Genomic DNA, 23,745 nt, shown 5'->3' on the forward strand with positions numbered 1-23,745 from the left:
TAACCCTGAGGACCTTCTTTCTCTCTCATGTGTTTTGACCTGATTTGGATCATGTTTCCTTTGTTTTTGGAGTCTGACTAACTCCATAGGCATCTACTTTGTGCATGGTGACACACATAACCTCAGTGCAGTGTCACAGAGATTCTTTACATTTCTTATAAGGTTTAAATACCTTTCCTTGTATGAACTACTGTTCCCAAGAATAGTCAAGTGAAATTGACTTTACTTACCTTTTCTCTTTGTGAGTCCAGCACTGTTTGGCAAGATTGTATGCATTACCCTTTAGGTGCACTACAATAACCTTGACCTCCTGGCAATAGGGATCCAACCTTTGGTATATGTCTGAACTACACAGGTTGGTAGTGTGGCTGAGCAGCCAGGCTTATCTCAAGATGGGTCAATGTGAGCAGTAAGGTTGTGACAGTTTCACAGTACAATTATCCACATAAACACTTACACTCAAGGTTTCTTGATAAAACAATTATTAAATTATTTCACAGTCAGTTATATAAGCCTTCTTCAGAAGGGAGCAATACTTGTAAATCGGATCCTGTTTAAGGCTATGACGTTAGCCCACAAATTCCTTTTTGTCCATGTTCCTAAGTATTTTAAGGAAAAACTGATGCCATATCATCCCAGTCATACATTGAGATCAGAGGCAATGGGAAGGATCAAAATGCATGCTCTTGGACGTGCTAAGTCTTTAGGCAGATCCTTCCCTACTCGTACAGCAGGGAAATGGAACAGCCTCCCTCTTGCTCTCAGGCTTGAGCCTAATTACATGGCCTTTAGAAAGAACCTAAAAACATTCATTTTCCAGTAGACATTGATGCTGAGCAGTGGGTGTCAAAGCTTGCAGAAATGATTAGGTGATTGTGTAGTGTGTAGTGTCTTGTTTTATGTGATGCTGCCCGGTGCCTGTGGGCTGCCAACGCTTTATTAGTATATAAATGGAAATGAAAATGTAACACTTCTAATACACTTCAAAACACACTCTGTTTCTCTAAATCAGATGCTACCCATTGGGGATCTCACACACACTTCTACACCCTAAGGTGACTTAAATAGCTAGGACACTGGATATTGATTTATCATGGGTACATTTAGAGCAATACTGAGTTTGGTGTAAAAGATAAGAGGGGGAATACAACAAAGCTTAAAACATAATTCATAAACCGGTAAGTACTTTTAAAAACCTTCCAATATCGGGGGCGCTGTTGCGCACGACGAAGATGGCCGCCTGAATCCTGAGCTCCTGCTCCAGTGCAAGATCCGTCCAGAAAACATCCGCTTTGGAGCCACCTAAGCACCCACAAATGGCTGTGTAGACGAGCCGAGGTCTGGTCCCCAACGTCTCCAAATCCTGGTGGAAATCGGTCTCTGGCGCCGAAGTTACGCCGCTCTGAATTTGGCCCGACTGGTGTTGGAGCGCGATCCGGCTCGGAGTTCCAGGCAGAGGCAACGCGGAGCCGTGGACTCTGGCGAGGAGGAGGCCGAGTGGGGGCGGGGCCATTGTCAATGGCCCCCACGCCTGACTCGCGCCCACGCTGAGCAGCTGCGGACTGAGAGCTGTTCGGCCGTGAAGACGAGGAGACGTTGAGCCCCCCTCAGGTACGATACCCGTTACTCTTCTGTGGCCCCCACACCCTGGAATTTGCGGCGGAGACGCCACTAGACACGGCGGTGACATCCTGCTACGCGGCTGCCCGTTGCAGCCGGAGACTCTCTCCGAGCTGCGCTCGGCAGGGAGCCGGCACGTGGGGCGCAGAGGAATTGGCCCCAAGTGATCCGACACTCTCGGTGGACGGGAAGCCGGTCTCTGTGTTACGCGCGGGCCCATGCCCGCTAAGACATTACATAAATTTACAGAGGCCAAAGCCCACGGCTTCATGAAGCAGTGGGAGGATAGGGGGCCCCTGTGCCAGTGAGGGGGGATTGACGGAAACGCCCTACTAGCGGGCAACATTGCTCCTGATATTACATTGCACGCCCTACATCCGTGAAGTCCTTGCCTCCCGGTTCCCATCCAGAACTATCTGTTTGTCGCGGGCGCACATACGCAGGAGATTGCACTACCTTTGGCGACTTGAGGCACGGTCGCCCTGGCGCATGAAGCCCTGTGCTGGTGGCCTGGCCGACCCCACGCACTGGTGGACACCCAGACATCTATATAAGCCCTCTTTGGCGTAAACTGTGGCGCGCCCTGAGTTTTGACACCTAACTACGTGGGAGAAAATATCCATCGCTGGTGCCTAACATTGGGCCTTGGTGCCCTGGTGCTGGGGGCTCTGCCGGAAAATCTACAGACGTCTTGGGAGCAGGGGGGGTGAGGCAGAGGACTCCTGTTGCCCCAGCGGCAAACTGTCGTCCTGATCCAGGTGGCTTCGCCGAATATCCATAAACAACCGGCGGGGGCTCGGGCACCCGGCAGTAAGGGTAACTGAACCAGGTACTGGGGGCTGGCACCATGGGCGAGCCACACAAGGCTGGGAAGAGAGGCAAGACGCCTAGTAACAAGAGGAAGTGTCCTATGGATGCATTTACCGGCAGCCAGGCGCCGAACGCCATAACTGAGGTGCACGCTGACGCTAATGAAACCCCACCTGCAGACATTGAAGGACGGGAGGACAAGCTGACCATGCTTGTGGAAAATGGATTCCGAGCAGTGAACATGAAACTGGATGACATAGTGTCTACCATTGGCTCCCTAAAGGCTAGAGTTGAAAAAGAGAGCATACGTGTCACTGATGCAGAAAATAGAATTAGCAGTAACGAAGACGCTATCTCACAGAATGGTCATGACATCGCTCAGCTTAAGGAAGCCATGACTAAAATGCAACATAAATGCGAGGATCTTGAATCTAGATCGAGACGCAATAACATCCGTGTGGTCGGCGTGGCAGTCATTTGGGAAAGGCCAATTGGAGAAACAACTTGAACAACTGTTTAAAACACTATTTGGTCCTGAGTCATTCTCCGAGCATTTCTTGGTGGAGAGAGCCCACCGTACTCTTGCCCCGGCCCCCAAACCAGGTGCTCCCCCTCGCACAATAATTGCACGGCTGTTTAACTACAGAGACAGGGACACAATCCTGCGGCTGGCCAGGGAGGCTGGAACGCTTCAACACGAGGAGTGCCGAATACATATATACCCAGACTTTTCTGCCGGGGTCCAGGCGAGCAGGCGATCATATGAACCAGTCAAGAGACTCCTTAGAGACCGCCAGATTCCATATGCTCTGATGTTCCCGGCAAAGATGAGGATCCAACATGCGGGTAGGGCGCATTTTTTCGAATCCCCGACTGAGGCCACACAGTATATAGAGACTTCATACCTCTCCCCCCGAGGGGGGGTGGGGGGGGGCAGGCCGGCACAGAATAATAGACCAAGACCCGAGCACTAGGGAGCTCCGGCGGCCGGATTGGTCTGTATCCTTTTGTAGTATCCACTGCAGCCCTATTGATCCTACAAGCAAGGCGGCTCCATTCCATGTGACTATTGGAGATTGGAGCCAATCAGGTGGCCATGTGAGGCAACAAGGCTACCCCGGGAATGTTCCACGATTGTTTTTGGGTACATCGTCAAGTTGGGGGTGATGAGGGTGGGGGGGGAGGTAAGAGGGGTTGGAAATGGGTGTTCTTGGTGTGGAAATTTGAACCACCTGAAGGGGTTTCATTCGAATACAAGGTTGGCTTCGGCCAGAAGTTTGGTCAATGCCAAAACAAGCTCGACCACAGTCATTGAGTGGGTCAATATTCCGCAGTTGATGTGGGCGGTGGGTGGGACAAAGTTGGGGCAGATGTTGTGGGTTCCTGGTGTCAGATCGGGATGGTTTGGGGAGTTTGGTTAAAGGAGTTCGATTGTTAAAATCAGAGAGCGGTTACATGGCAGAATGGCCGTATCACTTGCAACAGGGGCGAGGCTACGGACAGACGATCTTTACAACTTGCGGGTATGGCACAGGCTGATGGGGGCTTAGAAGTCAAGCTACTCTCTTGGAATATTCGCAGGCTTAACTACCCAGTGAAGGCAAGGAAGGTGGCAGCATATGTTGCACCTCACGATCCTCATATTCTTTTCATTCAAGAGACGCACTCACTGGGTAATGTCAATTCTGCATTCCTGCCAAGATGGGGCCCCCAGAGATACTTACACGGAATACTCAACACAGTCTAGGGGAGTGTTAACCCTCATACACCCCAAGCTGTGCTTTAAATACCACTCCAGTAAAATAGATCCGCTTGGCAGATATGCACTAGTCTGGGGGGAGTTGGCGGGATACCAATTAATACTTGTTAATACATAGGGGCCAAATGTGGTCGATCCACAGTTCTATTGTACGATACTTGATATGCTGACTGTCAGGGGAGGCACAGATAATCTGGGGCAGCGATCTCAATACTATTTTGGACCAGTCCCTTGATCGGTCCTCTACTGCCCCCAGGGCCCCCTCCAGAGCCGCATTGGTTGTGCGGCAGTTGATGGAACAGATGGATGTGGTAGACGCTTGGCGCACACTGCACCCTACTGAGAGGAAATTCACCTTTTACTCTTCTGCCCATGATTCCCATTCACGTATCGATTACTGGTTCATTTGCTCACCCCTTGCCGGCATGGTCACCAGTTGTGAAATACACCCACGCACCCTCTCTGACCACTCACCAGTAACACTTGGCATTCAGCTGGGTGATGCCCCTCCTCCAGTTAGACGGTGGAGAATGCCCCCCCCCCCGCCATACTCGGGGACACTAATATTTGTGAAGCCCTCCATACTGAGATCACGGAATTTATTGAAATAAATGAGGGATCGGTAACCACTTATGCTACCCTCTGGGAGGCATTCAAAGTCTGGATCCGGGGTACTATCCTGGGCAAGTCCACGGGTATGCTTAAAGCTGTAAGACGGGAGCTGGGCGTAGTCGAAACTAAAATAGGCCTGTTACAAACTGAATATGGCGCCACAAAGGACAAGGCAACACTATGGCAAATGCGTTAGCCAGCAGGGAAGTCTTATACATGGCTGCGCCTGCCAAGGCCCGTAGATATGGGGAGAGTAATAAGGCCGGGAAATTCTTGGCCACCATGCTTAAAACAGATAGACATCCGAGTCCAATCCCTGGTATTCTGACACACACTGGGGCTTTGGTTAATAAGGAGCAAGACATTAATTCCACCTTCGCTGAGTTTTATTCCTCCCTTTATTCCAATCATGACATCAAAAGTAAAGAAGACACGTTCCGGTATTTGGATAGCCTAGACCTCCCTACACTGACCACTGAGACCCGTAACATACTGGATCAGCCCATCACTATTGAAGAAATTGTAGAGGCCATTAAATCTCTATCAGGGAGCCGTGCCCCCGGCTCGGATGGACTTAGCGCGGAACTATATAAGGAATTTAGGACTGAACTAGCCCCACTACTGTTAAGTGTGGGAGGAGGCGATGGATCAAGGGAACCTTCCAGAATTGATGCGCGAAGCTATTATTACTGTCCTCCTGAAACCCTGTAGACCTGCACATGACACGGGTTCGTATAGACCGCTCTCCATGATTAATACTGATGCAAAAATATTCGCCAAGGTGTTAGCCACCAGGCTCCTGCCGTACATGTCGATCCTTGTTCACCCAGACCAGGTGGGCTTTATACCAACTAGATCTACAGCTCTCAACCTGAGGCGCTTGTTTAATGTTATGGCACACATTGGTCCCGCAACAAAGGCTGCCGTGGTGGCCCTTGATGCCGAGAAGGCCTTAGATTCTGTGTCCTGGTCTTATCTCTTCCTGGTGCTTGAACGGTTTGGCTTTGGCCGATACTTCATCAAATGCGTACAGCTACTATATACTCACCCGACTGCTAAGGTTCTGACCAACGCCACTTTGTCCCCCTCGTTTAGGCTCTACAGAGCTACCAGGCAGGGCTGTCCCTTTTCACCTATACTTTTTGCACTTACTATTGAGCCGATGGCGGAATATATACGCCAGAACCACTCACATAGAGGGCTTAGGATGTCCGGCCCCCCCCCCAGATCATTTTACTATATGCAGACGACACCCTGCTATATGTCCGCGACCCAGAAGAGAATGTACAGCACATAATGTCGGACATACATGAGTTCTCGGAATATTCAGGGTACAGAATCAATGTTCCCAAGTCTGAAATATTTCCCCTTACAGATTGTACGGGTAACATTTCTGCAATTGCTGGGCTTAGGCCCACCCCGACTCAAGTACGTTACTTGGGTATTATGGTGGCCAGGGACAAACAATTGTTATATACACAGAACCATGGTGAACTGTTACTGAGTTTGACGACCAAGTTCCAAACGTGGGCTAGCCTTCCCTTGTCCTTGTATGGTAGAGTGGCTATTCTCAAAATGGTAGTATTACCCAAACTCTTATATTATTTTAACAACATTCTGATATGGCCCGGCAAGTCCTTTTTCATGAAACTCAAGTCGCTCGCCTCTAATTTCATTTGGAATGGGAAGACGGCCAGATTGGGGTGGGATAAGATGGTGGAACCATTCTCACGGGGTGGCATTGCTGCGCCAGATTTTGAACTATATTATCTGGCTGCACAGGCTCAATTTGTTAAACACTGGTTTGACCCTGAGGACACATCTCCCCACATCCCCATGGAGAAACATGCTGATCGCCCCAATGACATCAGATCACTTCTTCTTAACCCTGTCTATGGAGACACATGCCCGTTTGACCCGGTATATACAACCATACGCGCCTGGGCCAAGATATATAACAGATTAGGCCTTGAGACCCCCTATGACCCGGAGGTCCCCCTGTGGAACTTCTCGAGTATATCCCCAACATTTGATAAAGCCATTCAACAATCCTGGGATCCTAGCAAGCTATTCACACTAAGGGACATGTTCCCAAATGGCACATTCTGTGAACTCACTGATTTCATCGGGATGGTGGGAGGAGGCCCACTTAAACGCTTTCAATATCATCGTATGAAAACTGCTTTTGCGGCTAGATGGCCATCTTTCCCGTTGGAACCCCAGGTACATGAATGTATTAGGGCAATAGTATCCCCTAATAGTCACAATAAAGGGGTCTCGTTGGTATACTCATTAGTACAAACCCACTCCCCGTCACGTAATACGATGAGAGAAACCTGGGAGCGGGATACGGGCACTCAGATTGATGAAATACGGTGGTCACGCTTCTGTCAACTCACCAGATCCGTCTCTATGAACGCGGGGCTACGGCTGATCCAGTTTAAAGTTCTGAATCAGCTCCACTATGCCCCCGCCAGACTAGCCAAATTTGTTGAGAGTTGCACGGGAGCCTGCCCCAAGTGCAATGCACCAAACGCTAGCCCCTACTACATGTACCGGTCATGCCCTTCGATTATGGAATTCTGGCGGGAGGTGGCAGAACTCCTCGAAGACATAACGTCGATTCTGGCGAGACTCTCCCCCTTGAAGTACTTGCTTGGTGACATTGGTAAGGCGAAAGAAACTACGAGGCGTGTTGTCACCAAGCGCTGTATCCTTAAATCATGGAAGTCTACAACTGCACCATCCAGAGCCAGTTTCTTAAAAGACTTATGTTTGGTAAACGACGGTGAAGAACTTTTTGTTTTATCGGTCCCGACACAGTGTCGGCCCAAAGACATTTGGTCGCTGTTGCGTATTTATTTGTGTTCCCAGATACCGGACAAGGATGCTACGCCTCTCTTCACCATGATGCGGGATGTTTGTTACGTTTTCTTGCTACTCTGTATATATGTGCCAATACTGTACATGCCTCAATACCATGTCAAATTCTTTCTTTTGTGGACGGTCTGAATGCTAACCTGCTCTCTTAATAAAATAAATGTTTAAAAAAAAAAAAACTTCCAATATCAAAACAGTTTAACCCTTTCCTGGGGAAAAGATAAAGCACACAGTCAAAGGTAAGAAGAGTCTCTCAGGGAGCCAGGATAGCCAATGTTAATTGCACAATGCCTAAGGGAGCTGAAGATCTTCTTTGCAGGTAGGTAAAAAGTCTTGCACAATGTTTGTAGAAAATAGAACACTTGAAGGGCCACAAGCTGGGAGGCTTGTGAGGGGCAAAGATTTAGCAACTCTGCAAGGTAACCAAGACCTGTCTCAACTAAGAGCAAGTAAGGCTACACAACAAGAGATACGTTCTTAGACTTCACAGTACCTCTGGTTAGAAGAAATGGTTCCAGCTGGCTTCTGTTCCTGTTGTTCCTGAGCCTCAGTCGTGGGGACAAGACTGCTCTGCAATGGGAAGGTCAGCGGCAGCAATAGGTAAACTTCAATTCAGCGGTCCATCTGTGTTTCAGCGCCTTGCGTCTGACAGCAAATAGCAACACTGTGGTTCTCGGATACCACTCTGGACTTTCCTCGCATCTGGGGTCCAGCACTCTGTTGAGGTGGCTCAGGCTTGGTCAGTCCTGCTTCAGGGAAGTCCGGAGGAGATCTTCCTGGCGCTCGGGTCCGACTTAAAAGCAACGCACACAATCTGGTGTTCCTCTCCCTGGCACTTCGGTTCCAGCAGCAGCAGTAGCAGCGGAAGTACAGCCAGCTCCGAGAGGATGTCCAGACGGGCTTACTTTGGAGTTGATTGGTCCCACCAACTGAATGGGAAACGTCGTACTTGCAGGGCTTCTCTAGTCGATGAATTTGGCGCTTCAGCACAGCAGCATGGCTTCACCGGGCAAACCAACTGTCCAGTAATTACAGCAGGCATCTCTTCCAAATTCTTCTACGGTTTCCTTTGTCCAGTGGTCGACTGTCTTCCAAGCCAAAACGCATCGCATTTTATGCAGGTTTCTCCTATTCATTCCAGCCTAGCTGTCAATCAAACAGCAGGGTGGCTGTCCTTGCAATCACGCTTGGGTGCATTCCTGTAACCAAGGGGGATTAAGCACTGGGAGTTTCAGGGACCTCCCTCACGTCCTGCCCCCGCCAGACATACTGGAGCCAGAGACTGGCTTCACTCGTGAATCCCACCAAAGACAAAACAAATAAAGGGAGCAAACCTGGTTTTGCATCCAGAGTACATTCCACAAAGAAATGGCACAAAAAGAAGACTGGGGCCATTTTGACAAAAATGCCCCCCCCCCATGGGTGCTTTACTGCAGCTGCGAACACAGCCCGCGGTAAAAGAACACCACAGTAGTTAAAAGTATACAGCTGCCACCAGCTATCCACTGAGGAAAGGGTAACATAAAAATGTTACATGAGTAAGTAGTGAAAGGGGATAGTGTGTGCTGGGTCTAGAAACTTACAACGTAAGTAAAGTCAATTTCACTTCACTGCTCTTGGAAACAGTTTATCCAAGAGAAGGTATTTAAACCTTTGGGAAATCTAAGACTTCGCTGTGCCACTGCACTGAAGGTGCTGTGTGGTACAATGTAAAAGATGATGCCTATGGAGTTTGTTGGACTCCACAACCAAAAGAAACACAGTGCTCAAGTCAAAATATTGTAAAGCACTTTAACCCAAAGTGCTATATAAACCTAATAAATACAAATAGCAGAAGTACATGAGAGAGTGGGGAAAAAGGGTCTCACTCTCTGCAGGTAAAAAAAATAGTCCTCAAAATCCAACAAAGGTGCAGTGGGTCGCTAAGGTAGAGAGGAATTGGCACATTTCTGAGAATTTTCCCTAACCAATACCTTTTCTTGGGTGAACTACAGTTCCCGAGATTAGTAAGAGGAAATTGATCTCACTTAACTTGCTACCTTGTAGGTCCAGCACACACCATCTTATGTTGAGTGCTGGGGAATTACTTGGTAGCCCCTCATCCTACTTTCTCATGTAACATTTTTTGTTAGCCTCACTACTTTTAAAGGCTAGTGGCAGTGGTTTAATGTTTACTACCATAGTGCTTTTCTACTGCAGGCTGAATCCTCAGCTACAGTACAGCACCCATGGGTGTCCATTTTGTCATAATGGACCCTGCCTGCTTTTCTTCACCATTTCCTGTTTGTGAGGTCTTTCTCTGCTTTTACTCTGTGCATTGACAGATTTGAGCCCTTTGTGTCTTTAGCGAGCTTCAGCCCTTAAGCCCGCCCCTGTCTCCAGTGTGTGTGAAAGGACAGGATGTGAGGTAGGGTCCCGAAACCCCCCTGTCCTTTGTCTCTAGGTGTGCCTGATCGAAACCAGTCCTGATTGGCCGGCTGCCTGTCCTGAAAGGACAGCCACCCTACTGTGTGATTGACAGCCTAGGCTGTGCATGAATGGGAAAACTTGCTTAAAAGGCGAGGGTTTTGGGACTGGAGGCAGAGCCGACCACTGGAAGAAACATCCGATGAAGAAAAAGTGTAGAGAGGTTTGCAGCAACATCCTGGACCTTGAATTGCCTGCTGAAGCCCTGCTGCTGTGCTGACCTCCTTTTTCACCTCAACAGAGAATCTGCGGACGGAACGACTTCTCCCCTTGGGTTAATAGAACCTAGTAACCCTGAGACTAACTCCACTTTGGCACAATCCCTGACTTGTTGTGCTTCTTCATTGCTGCGGAAGTTCAATGCCAGGTGCGAGCGTCCATAATGGAGTGCAACGTCTGCCGCTGAACAAATCCGGCTAAAAGCTCCAGGAGCCTCCTAAGGACCCTCCAGAAGCAGGAAATCCTGATCCAGAGTCCCCCTCACCAGAGTCCAGGACCGAGGAGGCAAAAAGTCCAACTGGAGATATTCGATCTGCATCAGTGCTATTTGTGAGGCGCTGAAACCGCAAAGTGCCGCTGAATCGAAGAGTGCCCATAGCTGCTGTTAGGCAGAGTTTGTATGCAGTACCCTTTGGGACCACTACACACAACTATGACTAAAAGTGTGAGCAAAACCAACCTTTGGTATAAGTCTGTACTACACAGTTTTTGGTAGCAGAGCTCTCAGTCAGGTTTTTACAGTACCTTTATATTGAAGAAAAAGATGCAGCTGAAGACTTCTGTTCCTGGCAGTTCCTGCAGATCTCGCTGTTCCTGAGCCTCAGTCGTGGGGACAAGAGGGAGGACGTCGGGGGACTCCTGCACAGGGATGGATCACAAAGCTGCCAAATTAACAAATCTTCGATTCGGGTTGCTGTTCTTCAAGCACATAAGCTGGTGTCCTTCCCCCTGGTTAATCCTAACTAGCTCCGAGAATGGTATCCAGGTGTCTTACGGGTCGAGTTGATTGGTCCCACCAACTCAAAGGGACAAGTCGTCCTTGCAGGGCTTCTCTGTCGAGATGAACTTAGTGATTCGGACCTGCAGCAGGGCTCCACCGGGCAAACCAACAGTCCAGGAGTTGCAGCAGCCGTCCTCTTCAAGCTTGTTTTCGGTTCTTAAGTTCCAGTGGTCGACTCTGCCTTCCAAGCCAAGAGACTCGCCTTTTATCCAGTTTCCTCCCATTAATTTCAGCATAGCTGTCACTCACCCGGCAGGGTGGCTGTCCTTGCCGGACAGTCAGTCAACCAATCACGCCAGAGTGCATTTGGGTCTCCTAGATGACTAAGCACAGGGAGTTTCGGGCACCACCCTCACTTTCTGCCCACCCCAGACACTCGGTCACCAGAGGCGGTCTTCACTCCTGAAGCCCGCCAAAGGCGATGAAACAAAGGGACCAAACCTGCTTTGGCGCGCAGAGCAAAACTCTAGGGACCTTTCCTAAAAAAACAGCGAAAAAAGACTGGGACCTATGTAAGTTAAGTCAATTTCACTTTACTGCTCTTGGAAGCAGTAGTTTATCCCAGAGAAGGTATTTGAACCTTGGGAAAGCCTGAAAAGGTTTCCCTGTGCCACTGCACTGAGGGTGCTGTATGACACACATGAAAAGATGATGCCTATGGAGTTGTCTAAAACTCCATAACCAAAGAAAACACAAGAGTAAAACACACAGATTTAAAAGTTCGATGTCCCAAAGTTTAGTAAAAGAGCTGGAGGGCTCTACGGTTGGAGGAATTGGCTTACTTATGAGAATTCTCCCTAACAGCTGCCGGCAACCGTCCTGAGTACTGCCGCAGGAGCCATCCAGACGTCCTCCCTCTTGTCCCCACAACTGAGGCTCAGGAACCGGGGTCTGCATAGCTGTAGCAAGACGACATCCAACTGGACCACTTTTCTTCTAACCAAAGCTACTGTTTGGGCTGGGGAATCCTTACCTTCTTGCCTTAAGTCGTGCTGTGTTGAGATTTGCACTTGCTTAACTTTCTGGGTTGATTTCAACTCCCCTTGGCAGCTTGTGTGTCTTCAGTGATTTTCTGAACTATCTGACTTTGTGAAAGACTTTATCGAAGAAGTGCATCAGAACTATAGACTTTGTGCAAATGACTTTGGCGGTCCTGGCTCCCTAAAGGCACTCTTCTGAATCCATTTACTTCATCGTTGCTTGTTCCTCCATAGGTTGTAGCTTGTTGAATACTGTTACTGCTGGGAAAGGCTTACCTATATTTCATTGGAGGATTCAGTTGTCCTCACAATGTAAGAAACTGTTATAACCTTCCTATTTTTCCTTAACCCTTCCTTCCTGAAACTCAGAATATGAAAAGTGCATTGGTGTGATATATTATTGCAATAATCTCCTTGTTATTGAAGTCACTTCAGGGTGTAGGAGAAAAGTATTTGCATTTCCAAAGAGTATCCACCAGCTTGATTGATTTTGAAGAACTATTTCAAATGTTTACTTTAACCGTTACAAAGAATTGCTTTTTTTAAAGAATGCTTATTTAAAACCGATGTTAAATAAATAATTATTTATAACTGAAACCTTGAGTACAAGTGTTATTTGATTACTTGTATTGATGGATTTCATGTCTACAACTCACGTTTACCCCTCTTGAGATAGGCCTGGCTTCTCATTCACACTACCAACTTGCGTAGTACAGCCCTATACCAAAAGGTGGGTTACCGAATACCAAGTAGACACGTGTTGTGTAGTCTGTGTTACTACATCAATTCTTGCCTAACGTGCCTCACTACTAGACTACGCCTAGCTGCTCGTATATCTACCAAACCTTTGGGTAATTCAGGCTAAACCAAACTCGTGCTACCCTGTTCTTCCAAGGTGGGTTTTCTAACGTCTTCTCACAGACAGGACTTTGGCCAAAAAAAACTAACAAAAGGGCTCCGGGCTACAGATGTTGCCCTAAGTAACTACTCCCTCTTGTTCATTGTTCCTTTACTTGACTAGTTAATAAGCATGGTGTTCTTAGCGTTCAGTCTGATAAAAAGGGGTTTAAATGGTTGAAAACAGCAATTTTTATGATGGCAATCTTTTTTCAACCTGCAATGCTATGATTTTAATAGTTTCCAAATTCATTTGTATGAACATTCTCATGTTTCAGTTTTCCAAACGGGAACCAGAAGACACAAAGAGTGCAGATTCTGATAGAGATGTCTTCAATGAGAAACCGTCAAAAGAGGAAGTAATGGCAGCCACACAAGCAGAGGGCCCCAAACGGGTTTCCGATAGTGCCATTGTCCATACTAGCATGGGTGATGTGCATGTCAAGCTCTTCCCTGTTGAGTAAGTATTTTATTTTCTGACATCTTTTTTTTTTATTTGTCTTGTTGCATCAGGCATGTCCTTGCATATTTAAGTAACCATTTTTTAAATGCAGAAATGTGGTTTCCCCAGTATTCACCTACAGTGTGCACTTCCAAGTCTTACTCGAAAATGTGTGTGCCTAGTGTCAAGTCTCCTTTACTCGTTGAGCAAGTTCATAATTGATGCACATGTTATCCCTGCACTTTTGTAGACTGCCAGCATAGATTCAAGTTGTGTTCTATGAAGTGATACCTGCCCCCTTGCCCTCATTTGGCTTCCATTGCTATCAGCTTGCTCAATAAAGGCTTGCTTTGGGTAATACACAAGCCCAGCTGTTGATAGTTTAGGTCTGTGATTGAGAGAAATTTCAGTTTCAGTGCGAATTCCCTTTAACTTTAGAGACCCCCAGCCCCTTTGCAGGATTCTGGGATCTTTTAGATTTATTTTATTTTTTACCTCCTGAGTGAGTGGAGCTTTTTACCACTCGTGTTTTTCACTGACTGTGCAATAGGCATGTGCTTTTTGCATAGTGACGCACAGCAGCCTCTGTGCAGTGCCACTGAGAAGTCCCTTGGACTTCTCCTAATGTTTAAATACATTTTCTTGTGTGAACTACTCTTCCCAAGAATAGAGAGATGACTTTTATCTTGCGTACTTGTCTCTTTTGTGGGTCCAGCACACACCCCCCTATGTGGAATGCTGGGTGGGGGGGGATTACAAATTGTTACGGCGAATTCTCAATTCTGTGTTGATTCCCTCCTACCTTAAGCGACCCCCTGCTCTTTTGCTGAACTTTAGGACTTTTACTTTGTATCCTGGAACGAGTGAGACCTTTTTCCCCACTCGCTCATGTAATTTTCTGTGATTTGGACTCTGTTTCTCTTTTGACTTTGGAGTCTGACAAACTCCATAGGCATCATCTTTACATTGTGGCACACAGCACCTTCAGTGCAGTGGCACAGGGATGTCTCTTAGATTTCCCAAAGGTTTAAATACCTTCTCTTGGTTAAACTGTTTCCAAGAGGAGTGAAGTGAAATTGACTTTACTTATGTAACTTTCTAACCCTGCACACACTATCTTACTATAAGGTGCTGGAGGGGTTACTTAGTATCCCCTTAGTCTAGATTCTCATGTAACATTTTTATGTTACCCTTTCTACAATTAATGGCTGGTGGCAGTGGTTTACATTTTACTACCATTGTGTGTTTTGTACCGCGTGCTGCAATTGCAGCTGCAGTAAGGCACCCTTGGGTGGCCATTTTGTCAAAATGGCCCGGTCTTCATTTTTTGCCATTTCTTGTTGGAAAGGTCCTCTTGAGATTAACAAACCAGGTTTGGTCCCTTTGTTCGTTTTGCCTTTGGCGGGATTCACGGGTGAAGCCCTTCTCTGGCTCCAGTATGTCTGGCAGGGGAAGGAAGTGAGGGAGGTGCCTGAAACTCCCTGTGCTTTTAATTGCCGTGGTTACAGGAATGCACCCAAAGGTGATTGGCCGACTGGCTGTGCTTGGAGGACAAGCCACCCGGCTGTGTGATTGACAGCTAGGCTGGACTGAATGGGAGAAACCTGCATAAAAGGCGAGGCTTTTTGGCTTGGAAGGCAGAGTCGACCACTGGACGAAGGAATCTGAAGAAGAACTTGGAAGAGACGCCTACTGCAACTCCTGGACCGTTGGTTTTCCAGGTGAAGCCCTGCTGCTGTGCTGAAGCTCAGAATTCGTTTTGACTAGAGAAGCCCTGCAAGGACAACTTTGTAACGCTCACCTGATTCCCGTAGAGGCGCCGGTCTTGACTGGGCGTATACCGTATCTTCAAAGGTGATGTGTAACACACGGCTGGCTCTTTGGGCTGGACCTCTGTGCACTGTAGGTCTGACTCGAAGGGTAAGATGTCTGCAGATAGAAAATATGGGATTAAGGAACTGGGTTATTGAATGTCTCTCTCTTCTTCCCTTTCTCTTCTCCTGTAGAACCCCAAAGGTTAACGCTCTCACCTTAGGTAAGTGAACGCTGTGCTCTCCATCTGCCTCGGGGCAGGGTGTTGTAACCAGTTTCTTCACTGGATAAGGGGAGCAGGCCTCTTGACTTCAGAGGACTGCTGTCTGTCGTTTACTGCACGAACGGTAAGTTTCGAGTAATTCTAATGTCTTTAAAGTCTTTAGTAATGATGTCTCTTGTTTTGCAGGGTTCCGGCGAGGGCGGATGACGGGCTGAAGTGAGTTGAAGATGGAGCCCGTGTGATGAATAGAAGCGCCTGGAAGCACCTAAGTAAGCGCTTGTTGCCTGCTTCACGATGCGCTCTAACTGTCTTTTTATTTTGCAGGTACAAGTTCGGAGCGGCTGCAGGGTGCCGGAATACCCACTGGGTTAGATGTGGAAAGGAGTAATGGCACGTGAGTATTAAAGTTCCCCAATGTCTTTAAACGCACCTTGTTTTGTCTTTCAGATGCGGGATGCAGCGCCGAAGGCCTCCGGAGCGTGCGAAGAGTTGGTAAGCTTTTGTCTTTCAGATGCCGCAATGCAGTGCGAAGACCTCCGGAGCGCACGAAGAGTAGGTAAGCCTTTGTCTTTCAGATGCCGGAATGCAGCGCGAGGCGTTGGTGACAGCCGATGGACCAGGTAAGTGAAGAGCTGTCACTGAAGACCGTAATGCTAACCTGTTCTTTCTTGTCTTTATAGGTGTTGCTGAAGACTGGATTCAGGATGGTAAGCCTTTTTCCTTAGGCCCAGGATCAGATGCAGAAGACACGATGAGCGTTCTGCTGCAGAGGATGCAGAATAACGCAAAGCAAGATTCATCCATCGGGTGTGGTTTAAATAGCCTCCTGTAGTGCTTAGGTATCTCCTTCCACAGCCACGCCTAGGTAAGAAAAGAGTTCCTGCTTTCCAGAAGAGTTCCAGTGTTCTGAATCTAGGGAGTGGCTCCTGCCCCACCCAACAGGAAAAGTAGTTCCAAACAGAAGAGGATCAGAGGCTCAACTGGCAGGCAAGTAAGCAGCATGGTCTGCTGCAGGTAAGTCCACCCAAGCATTATGAGCCCGGCGCTTCCAGCGCTGGGACTGGGCATATTTATGAGCCTGGTGCCACTGGCGCCAGGACTGGGTCCAAAAGGTCCCAATTGGGACTGGTTGGCACTCGGAACCTGGGTTATGGATCTGCTTCCAAGGGAGTTGGGAAAACCCTGACCTTTTGGAAGCAGAGATCATGACAAACCTCTCCCTTTTGGGTTGGTGGGACCAATAAACCCCAAAGTAAACCCGTTTGGACATCCTCTCTGAGCTGGCTGTACTTCTGCTGCTGCTGGAACCGAAGTGCCAGGGAGAGGAACACCATATCGAGCTGATTGCTTTTAAGTCGGAACTGAGCACCTGGAAGATCCTCCGGACTTCCCTGAAGCAGGACTGACCAAGCCTGAGCCTCCTCAACAGAGTGTTGGACCCCAGATGCGAGGAAAGTCTATAGTGGTACCCGAGAACCGCAGTGTTGCGATTTGCTGTCAGACAAGAGGAGCTGAAACCGCAAAATGCCACTGAATTGACGTTTGCCCATTGCTGCCGCTGACCTTCCAATATTAGTGCAGGAGTCCCCAGAAGTCGCTCTTGTCCCCACGACTGAAGCCCAGGAACACCAGGATCTGCAGAGCTGTACAGGAACAGAAGCCAGCTGGAACCATTTCTTCTAACCAAAGGTACTGTAAAGTTAAGAGGACTTACCTATTGTGGTGAAGCTGTACTTGTTCTCAGTTGAGACTTGTCTTGGTTACCCTTGCAGAGCTTGTTACAGCTTTGCCCCTCACAAGCCTCACAGCTTGTGGCCCTTCAAGTGAATCTTACTTCTGCAAACGTTTCTAAAAACATTGTGCAAGACCTTTACTTGCCTACAAAGAAGAGTTTCCGCTCCCCTAGACTTCGCTCAAATAATATTGGCTGTCCCGGCTCCCTGCGAGACTCTTCTTGCCTCTGACTCTGTGCCTTTACCTTTCCCCAGGAAAGGATTAAATTTACTTTGCAGTGGAGGGTTCAAAAAGTACCTACCTGTTTATCAATTATTTGTTAACCTTTGTTTTATTCCCAAATCTAACCTTTGCACCAAACTCAGTATTGCTCTAAATGTACCAGTGGTAAATCAATGTCCACAGTGTCCTAGCTATTTAATTCATTTGAGGGTGTAGGAAGTGTCTGTGTGCCATCCCTTTAAGGAGAATTCTCAAAAATGTGCCAATTCCCACCACCTTGGAGACACCCAGCTACTTTGCTGGATTTTGAGAACTTGACTTTTTAACCTGGAGAGAGTGAGACCCCTTTTTCCCACTCTGTCATGTATTTTAATGCGATTCCTGAGCTTTGTGTTTCTTTTGGGTATGGAGCCTGCCAAACTCCATAGTCATCATATTTTACATTGTGTCACACAGCACCTTCAATGCAGTGGATTAGGGCAATCTTTTAGTAGGGGTTACCTAGTATCTCCTTTGTCAAGCTTCTCATGTAACATCTTTATGATGATACCCTTTTTTCACTGAATGGCTGGTGACAGTGGTTTTGTTTTAACTACCATGGTGTGCATTTTCCGCGGCTGTGTTCGCAGCTGCAGTAAAGCACCCAAGGGTGCCATTTTTATCAAATAGGACCCGGTCTTTTTTTCGCCATTTCTTTGTGGAAAGGTCCTTCTTGAGATTTACTCTGCGCGCCAAACCAGGTTTGGTCCCATTGTTTGCTTTGCCTTTGGTGGGATTCACGAGTGAAGCCTGCCTCTGGCTCCAGGGTGTCTGGGGTAGGCAGGAAGTGAGGGAGTTGCCCGAAACTCCCTGTGCCTAGTCTCCTAGGAGACCCAAATGCACTCTGTAGTGATTGGCTGGCTGACTGTCCGGCAGGGCCAGCCACCCTGCTGGGTGATTGGCAGCTAGCCTGGAATAAATGGGAGAGAACTGAATAAAATACTAGGCTTTTGGCTTGGAAGGCAGAGTCAACCATTGGGCGAAGGAACCGAAGAAGAATTTGAAGAGGATGCCTGCTGCAACTCCTGGACCGTTGGGGTGCCCGGTGAAGCCCTGCTGCTGTGCTGAAACTCCACATTCGTATCAACAGAGAAGCCCCTGCAAGGACGACTTCTCGCCTTGAGTTTGGCGGGACCAAACCTAGCCTAGCTGTCATTCGCACAGCCGGGTGACTGTCCTCCAAGCACACCCAGTCGGCCAATCACCTTTGGGTGCATTCCAGTAACCAAGGCAATTAAAATCAGAGTTTCAGGCACCTCCCTCACTTCCTGCCCCTGCCAGACATACTGGAGCCAGAGGAGGGCTTCACTCGTGAATCCCGCCAAAGGCAAAACGAACAAAGGGACCAAACCTGGTTTGTTAATCTCAAGAGGACCTTTCCAACAAGAAATGGCAAAAAATGAAGACCGGGCCATTTTGACAAAATGGCCACCCATGGGTGCCTTACTGCAGCTGCAATTGCAGCATGCGGTACAAAACACAATGGTAGTAAAATGTAAACCACTGCCACCAGCCATTAATTGTAGAAAGGGTAACATAAAAATGTTACATGAGAATCTTGACTAAGGGGATACTAAGTAACCCTCCAGCACCCTATGGTATGATAGTGTGTGCTGGGTTAGAAAGTTACAAATGTAAAGTCCATTTCACTTTACTGCCCTTGGCGGGACCAATCAAGTAAGCCACCTGGACATCCATCTCAAAGCTGGTTGAATTTCCACAGAGTTGCTGCTGGAACCTGTATAGCCAGGGAGAGGAACACCAGATTGTGTGCGTTGCTTTTAAGCTGGCCTAGAGCTTCAGGAAGATCCTCCGACTCCCAGGAAGCAGGGCTGGCCGAGCCTGAGCCCCCTCAACAGAGTGTGTGACCCCAGAAGCAAGGAAAGTCCATCTCGACAGTCAGGAACCGCAGTGTTGCTATTTGCAGTAGACGCGAGGAGCTGAAACACTGAACAGCCACTGATTTGAAGATTGCCGGTTGCGAGTGGTGTCCGTCTCATTACAGAGCAGGAGTCCCCAGAAGTCCTCCCACTTGTCCCTACGACTGAGGCCCAGGAACAGTGAGATCTGCAGAGCTGCACACGAACAGAAGTCATCTGCTGCACTTTCTCTTCAATTCAAAGGTACTGTAACAAAGTCTGAGAGAACCTACCTCTTGCTGTAGAGTTGCTTGCATCTTCCACTGCTCACAAGTCTAATGGCTTCTGGCCCTACATTTGATTATTCTTTTGTTCTAAAACATTGTGCAAAGACTTTTCTACTTATCAGAAGTGCATCATCCTATAAAAGACTTTTGCCCATTGACTTTGGCCTACCCTATTATACTGTATGACTCTGCTGTGGGGATCCAAAAGTATTTGCCTGCTTAAGAATATTGGTGGTCTCGGGGCGTGGCTAGCCTCCGGATAAGAAAGACGTAGGTTTCCTCGGCTCCTACGACCGCAACAAACATCCTGGTAAAATCGCCTGAAATTCAACGACATAAGAGCTGATAACACCTCCGTGTGGTGTCGGACACCCTTGGGCACAAACAAGGTGTAGAGCAGAGGAAACCGCAGCTGATTTCAAGAGAAACGACCACAAGAAGTTTGGAGGCGTACGACATCCAGCCTCCAAAATGGCCGCCAGCGCGCACGGACGAATGCCCTGAAGCGAAGCAGTGAGGCCGCGCTGCAGCAGAACCCAGCCTGCTACTGATCCGCAGACTACATCAGAGGAAGAGTGCGGTCCCAGTGAGGCTCCGGCGGTGTCCCTCCCAACTGGCGGACTACAGCGGACCCGTGCGGATGTGAGGGCGGGGTGCGTATCCACTCACGTGGGATGCCCGGGACCCCCCCCGACAGCGCTGTTAATCGAGAACGAGGGACGTACATCCCGGGTGGCCCAACGTGTGAGGCAAGTCTGCGCGCCACCGACTGAGAAGAAGTGCCGGTGAGGCTGAGAGGCGTGGGTGAGTGTCCCCGCCCGAGCCCTGCTCCCAGTGGCGACGGCGTGCAAAACAGCCCGGGGGAGAGGTGGAGGGCTGGGGGTGAGCCGCTAGAGCCCTCGTGGCCCAGTCTACTGGCGAACTTTGCAGGCGCCGCAAACCTAACAGCACATACGCAGCCCCGGACTGGAGGTGTGCCGCCACACAACACTGAAAGAGGCTCCCTGGGGAGCGTGAGCCTGTGTGGGCCCGTGGCACAGAATCTCCCCGGAGCGAGACCACGTGGCGACAACTGCTGATCCACCGGGCTGTCAAAGAACACAGCACAAGAGGTGTACAGTGGGGGTAAAGTGCTAATACTGATCGGACCAAATAGCCCACACCGGCCCACAAACTCGTGCTGTATCTAGACCCTGGAGGACCACCGTTCCCCCAAATAGTTGGCTGTGTTGCAGTGGAACGTCAGGAGCGGACTCCGCGGGGTAGCACCAACCCGCGCATCGCCAGGCCCGCCTGCAGCAAACACACCGAACCATCCTCAATTTGCATTATTGAAGAAGGGCTAGACGCAAGGGGGCAATACCCGAAGTAGGAGTAGTGGCGGGGGACAGCTGGAATACGCGGACCGCTCCCAAACTAGCCCAAGCTGTGGTCCCCTAAGCGCAATCACAACGCCTACAGGGTGCGGTCAGAGCACGAATACAGCACGCAGTGAGACGATAACGCCCACAAAAGGCCAAGCACGGAGAACCATACGCAGCTAGTGATGTTGGTACCATGGGGAAAGACAGGTCAAGGAAACTCCCCACACAAAGCAGGATGGATCAATACACCATCCCGCCACCCCAGGCATCGGACCTCCACCCACAATCCGCGGACGAGATGAAAACGGAACAGGGAATTTCATTGAAGGACATTATGGCTGCGATAGCCCACTCCCGCACATCAATGGAGCAGAAAATGGACGGGATAAGTATGGATGTATCCCTCCTCCGACACGATCTCCAGAAACTAACGGCACGCACCGGGGAAGCTGAACATCGCATATCCAATACAGAGGATAGAATGCATAATGCAACAGCAGCTCCAAAATGTCACAACCAAACTGAAGGTACTGGAGGACAGAATTGAAGATGGAGAGGGCAGATCTAGATGTAACAATGGGCGCATACTCGGCATACCCGAAAAGGCCGAAGGCCCCTGCATGGAACTCTTTCTAGAACAATGGCTGACTGACCTGTATGAGCCAGACGCCTTCTCCAAGTTCTTTTCCATAGAGAGGGCACACAGAGTACCCACGGGCAGACCTCCGCCCGGCGCACCTCCACACACGATAATTGCAAAGTTCTTAAACTACAGGGATCGTGATGCCCTACTGCAACATGCGCGCGCAAAAGGCGCCATCACAGTCAATGGCTCCAAAATTGCCTTTTTTCCCTGACTACACCAGGGAAGTGCAAAAGGCGAGGCAATCCTTCGACCACCTCAAAAAACAACTGCAAACAATGGGAGTGAGGTATGGCCTGCTCTTCCCTGCGCAACTCAAGATTTATCACAAAGGAACAGTCCACTTCAATGATCTCAAGGAGGCTTGGCGCTGGGCTGAACAAAACATAGACAGAGACTGGTCGACCCCCCGCGACAACAGGGGGAGGAACAGAAGGCCTCCACCAGACCAACAGCAAGAGGCCCGTCGACCACCAGCGCAAGACCCACCGGAAGACCAGGGTGGCTGACCACTGCCTCAACGCCTGCCGGATGCCCGAGGTCCCGTTGGGTCACCCAGGTTGAACTACTGAATCATTTTGTCTACACAAACACACGCAACAGCAGGCTACACACACTTACCTGATGCTGCCGCGGTATGCCCCAAGACCGCGACACAAGGAGAGCCCCCTCCCGATAGTGCAACAAACTCTGCATTTATTATGCGTGGCGGCTCCCCCCTGGTCACACCCCCAGGGGAGGGCTCCCTCCACCTGGGGATCCAGGCAGGGGATGCCACCTGTACTTGAAGTTAAGTTAAACGCATGTAAGGTGTCCTTTTTTGTTCGGGCGACCGATGCTTCTAGTTGGGAGGAGTATGGGGAGGGGGGTTGGGGATTTGTTAAGTTTAGTTACAGACGGGACCTGTCAAACGCACAAGATAATATGGCTAGATAAGACAGTGTTAGCCCATGGGCATATTCGCAGTTGGCGCATAACACCGTCAGTGGCAACACAGGCAGTGACTATCACAGGCACCCATGGCATCACATAGCAGTAGTAGCGACGCTCTCAGAACGCAGAGGCTTATGACATGGAACATTAATGGTCTGGGCAATGCAGTCAAGCGCCGGTTGGTACAGCAATTTCTAAACAGGCGGGGTGCTGACATAGTGTTGCTGTCTGAGACCCATCTTGCGGGCACAGACTGTACCCTATTCAGACGTACAAACTACAAGCTGGCACTCCACTCAGGTTTCACAATGGGCTCAAGAGGCGTCATGATCCTGGTACACAAAAACCTCCCCTTCCACCTTACGACGGTAACCCATGACACAGGCGGCAGATAAGTATATGTGACAGGCAAGCTATTGGATCATTCCATCACACTGATGGCCACCTATGCACCCCCAACTCTACTAGAGCCACTACTTACTGACATTGCCCCGTTAATCGCAAACGACACTTCTAACCTCATGATACTGGGAGGTGACTTTAATGAAGTCATGAATGTAACCCTGGGCAGATCACACTTGCGGAATAGAAACCCCAATGTTCCCACCAGACTTGCCACGTTTGCCAACGCACTAGGCCTATGCGATGTATGGAGAGAACTCCACCCAGACACGAGAGCATACTTCTTCCACTCAGGGGCACATGCCTCGCTCTCCAGGCTAGATTATCTCTTCGCCCCAGCAACTGATCTACATAGGGCGCAAGAAATAAACATACTTCTCAGAGGCATTTCTGACCACTCCCCGCTAGAACTGACACTCATAACATCCAGGCGGATTCCGCCGCCGAGCTGGCGCCTGAATAGCTACTACCTGGTTGACCCCGAGCTTGTGGACAGGCTACAGGAGACCACCAATGCATATTTCGAGCTCAATACACAGACGGCAATGAACCCAGGAACACTGTGGGAGGCCTACAAGACGGTGTTAAGAGGTGAACTAATATCGTGGACGACCGCAAAAAAAGACAGCACTCGAGCAAGACACTTGAAGCCGAACAGGTTAAGCAGGCAGAGGAGAGGCACATAATTGAGGACACACCGGCCTCGAATCGGACGTTGTTACTAGCACAGAAAAGGCTGCAAAACATAGCGATGGACAATG

General features: G+C 49.1%; 1 protein-coding gene across 1 annotated transcript in view; it reads left to right on the forward strand.

The window, feature by feature from the left end:
* PPWD1 (peptidylprolyl isomerase domain and WD repeat containing 1) overlaps window positions 1-23,745 on the forward strand; it is a 537,697-nt gene that overhangs the window by 366,900 nt on the left and 147,052 nt on the right. The window contains exon 8 of the mRNA XM_069627352.1: window positions 13,303-13,484. Within this exon, the coding sequence (XP_069483453.1) occupies window positions 13,303-13,484 (182 nt within the window). The remainder of the gene's footprint in view (window positions 1-13,302; window positions 13,485-23,745) is intronic.

The sequence above is a fragment of the Ambystoma mexicanum genome, chromosome 6p (assembly GCF_040938575.1).
Source record: "Ambystoma mexicanum isolate Mex_15411 chromosome 6p, UKY_AmexF1_1, whole genome shotgun sequence".
Taxonomy (NCBI): Eukaryota; Metazoa; Chordata; class Amphibia; order Caudata; family Ambystomatidae; genus Ambystoma; species Ambystoma mexicanum.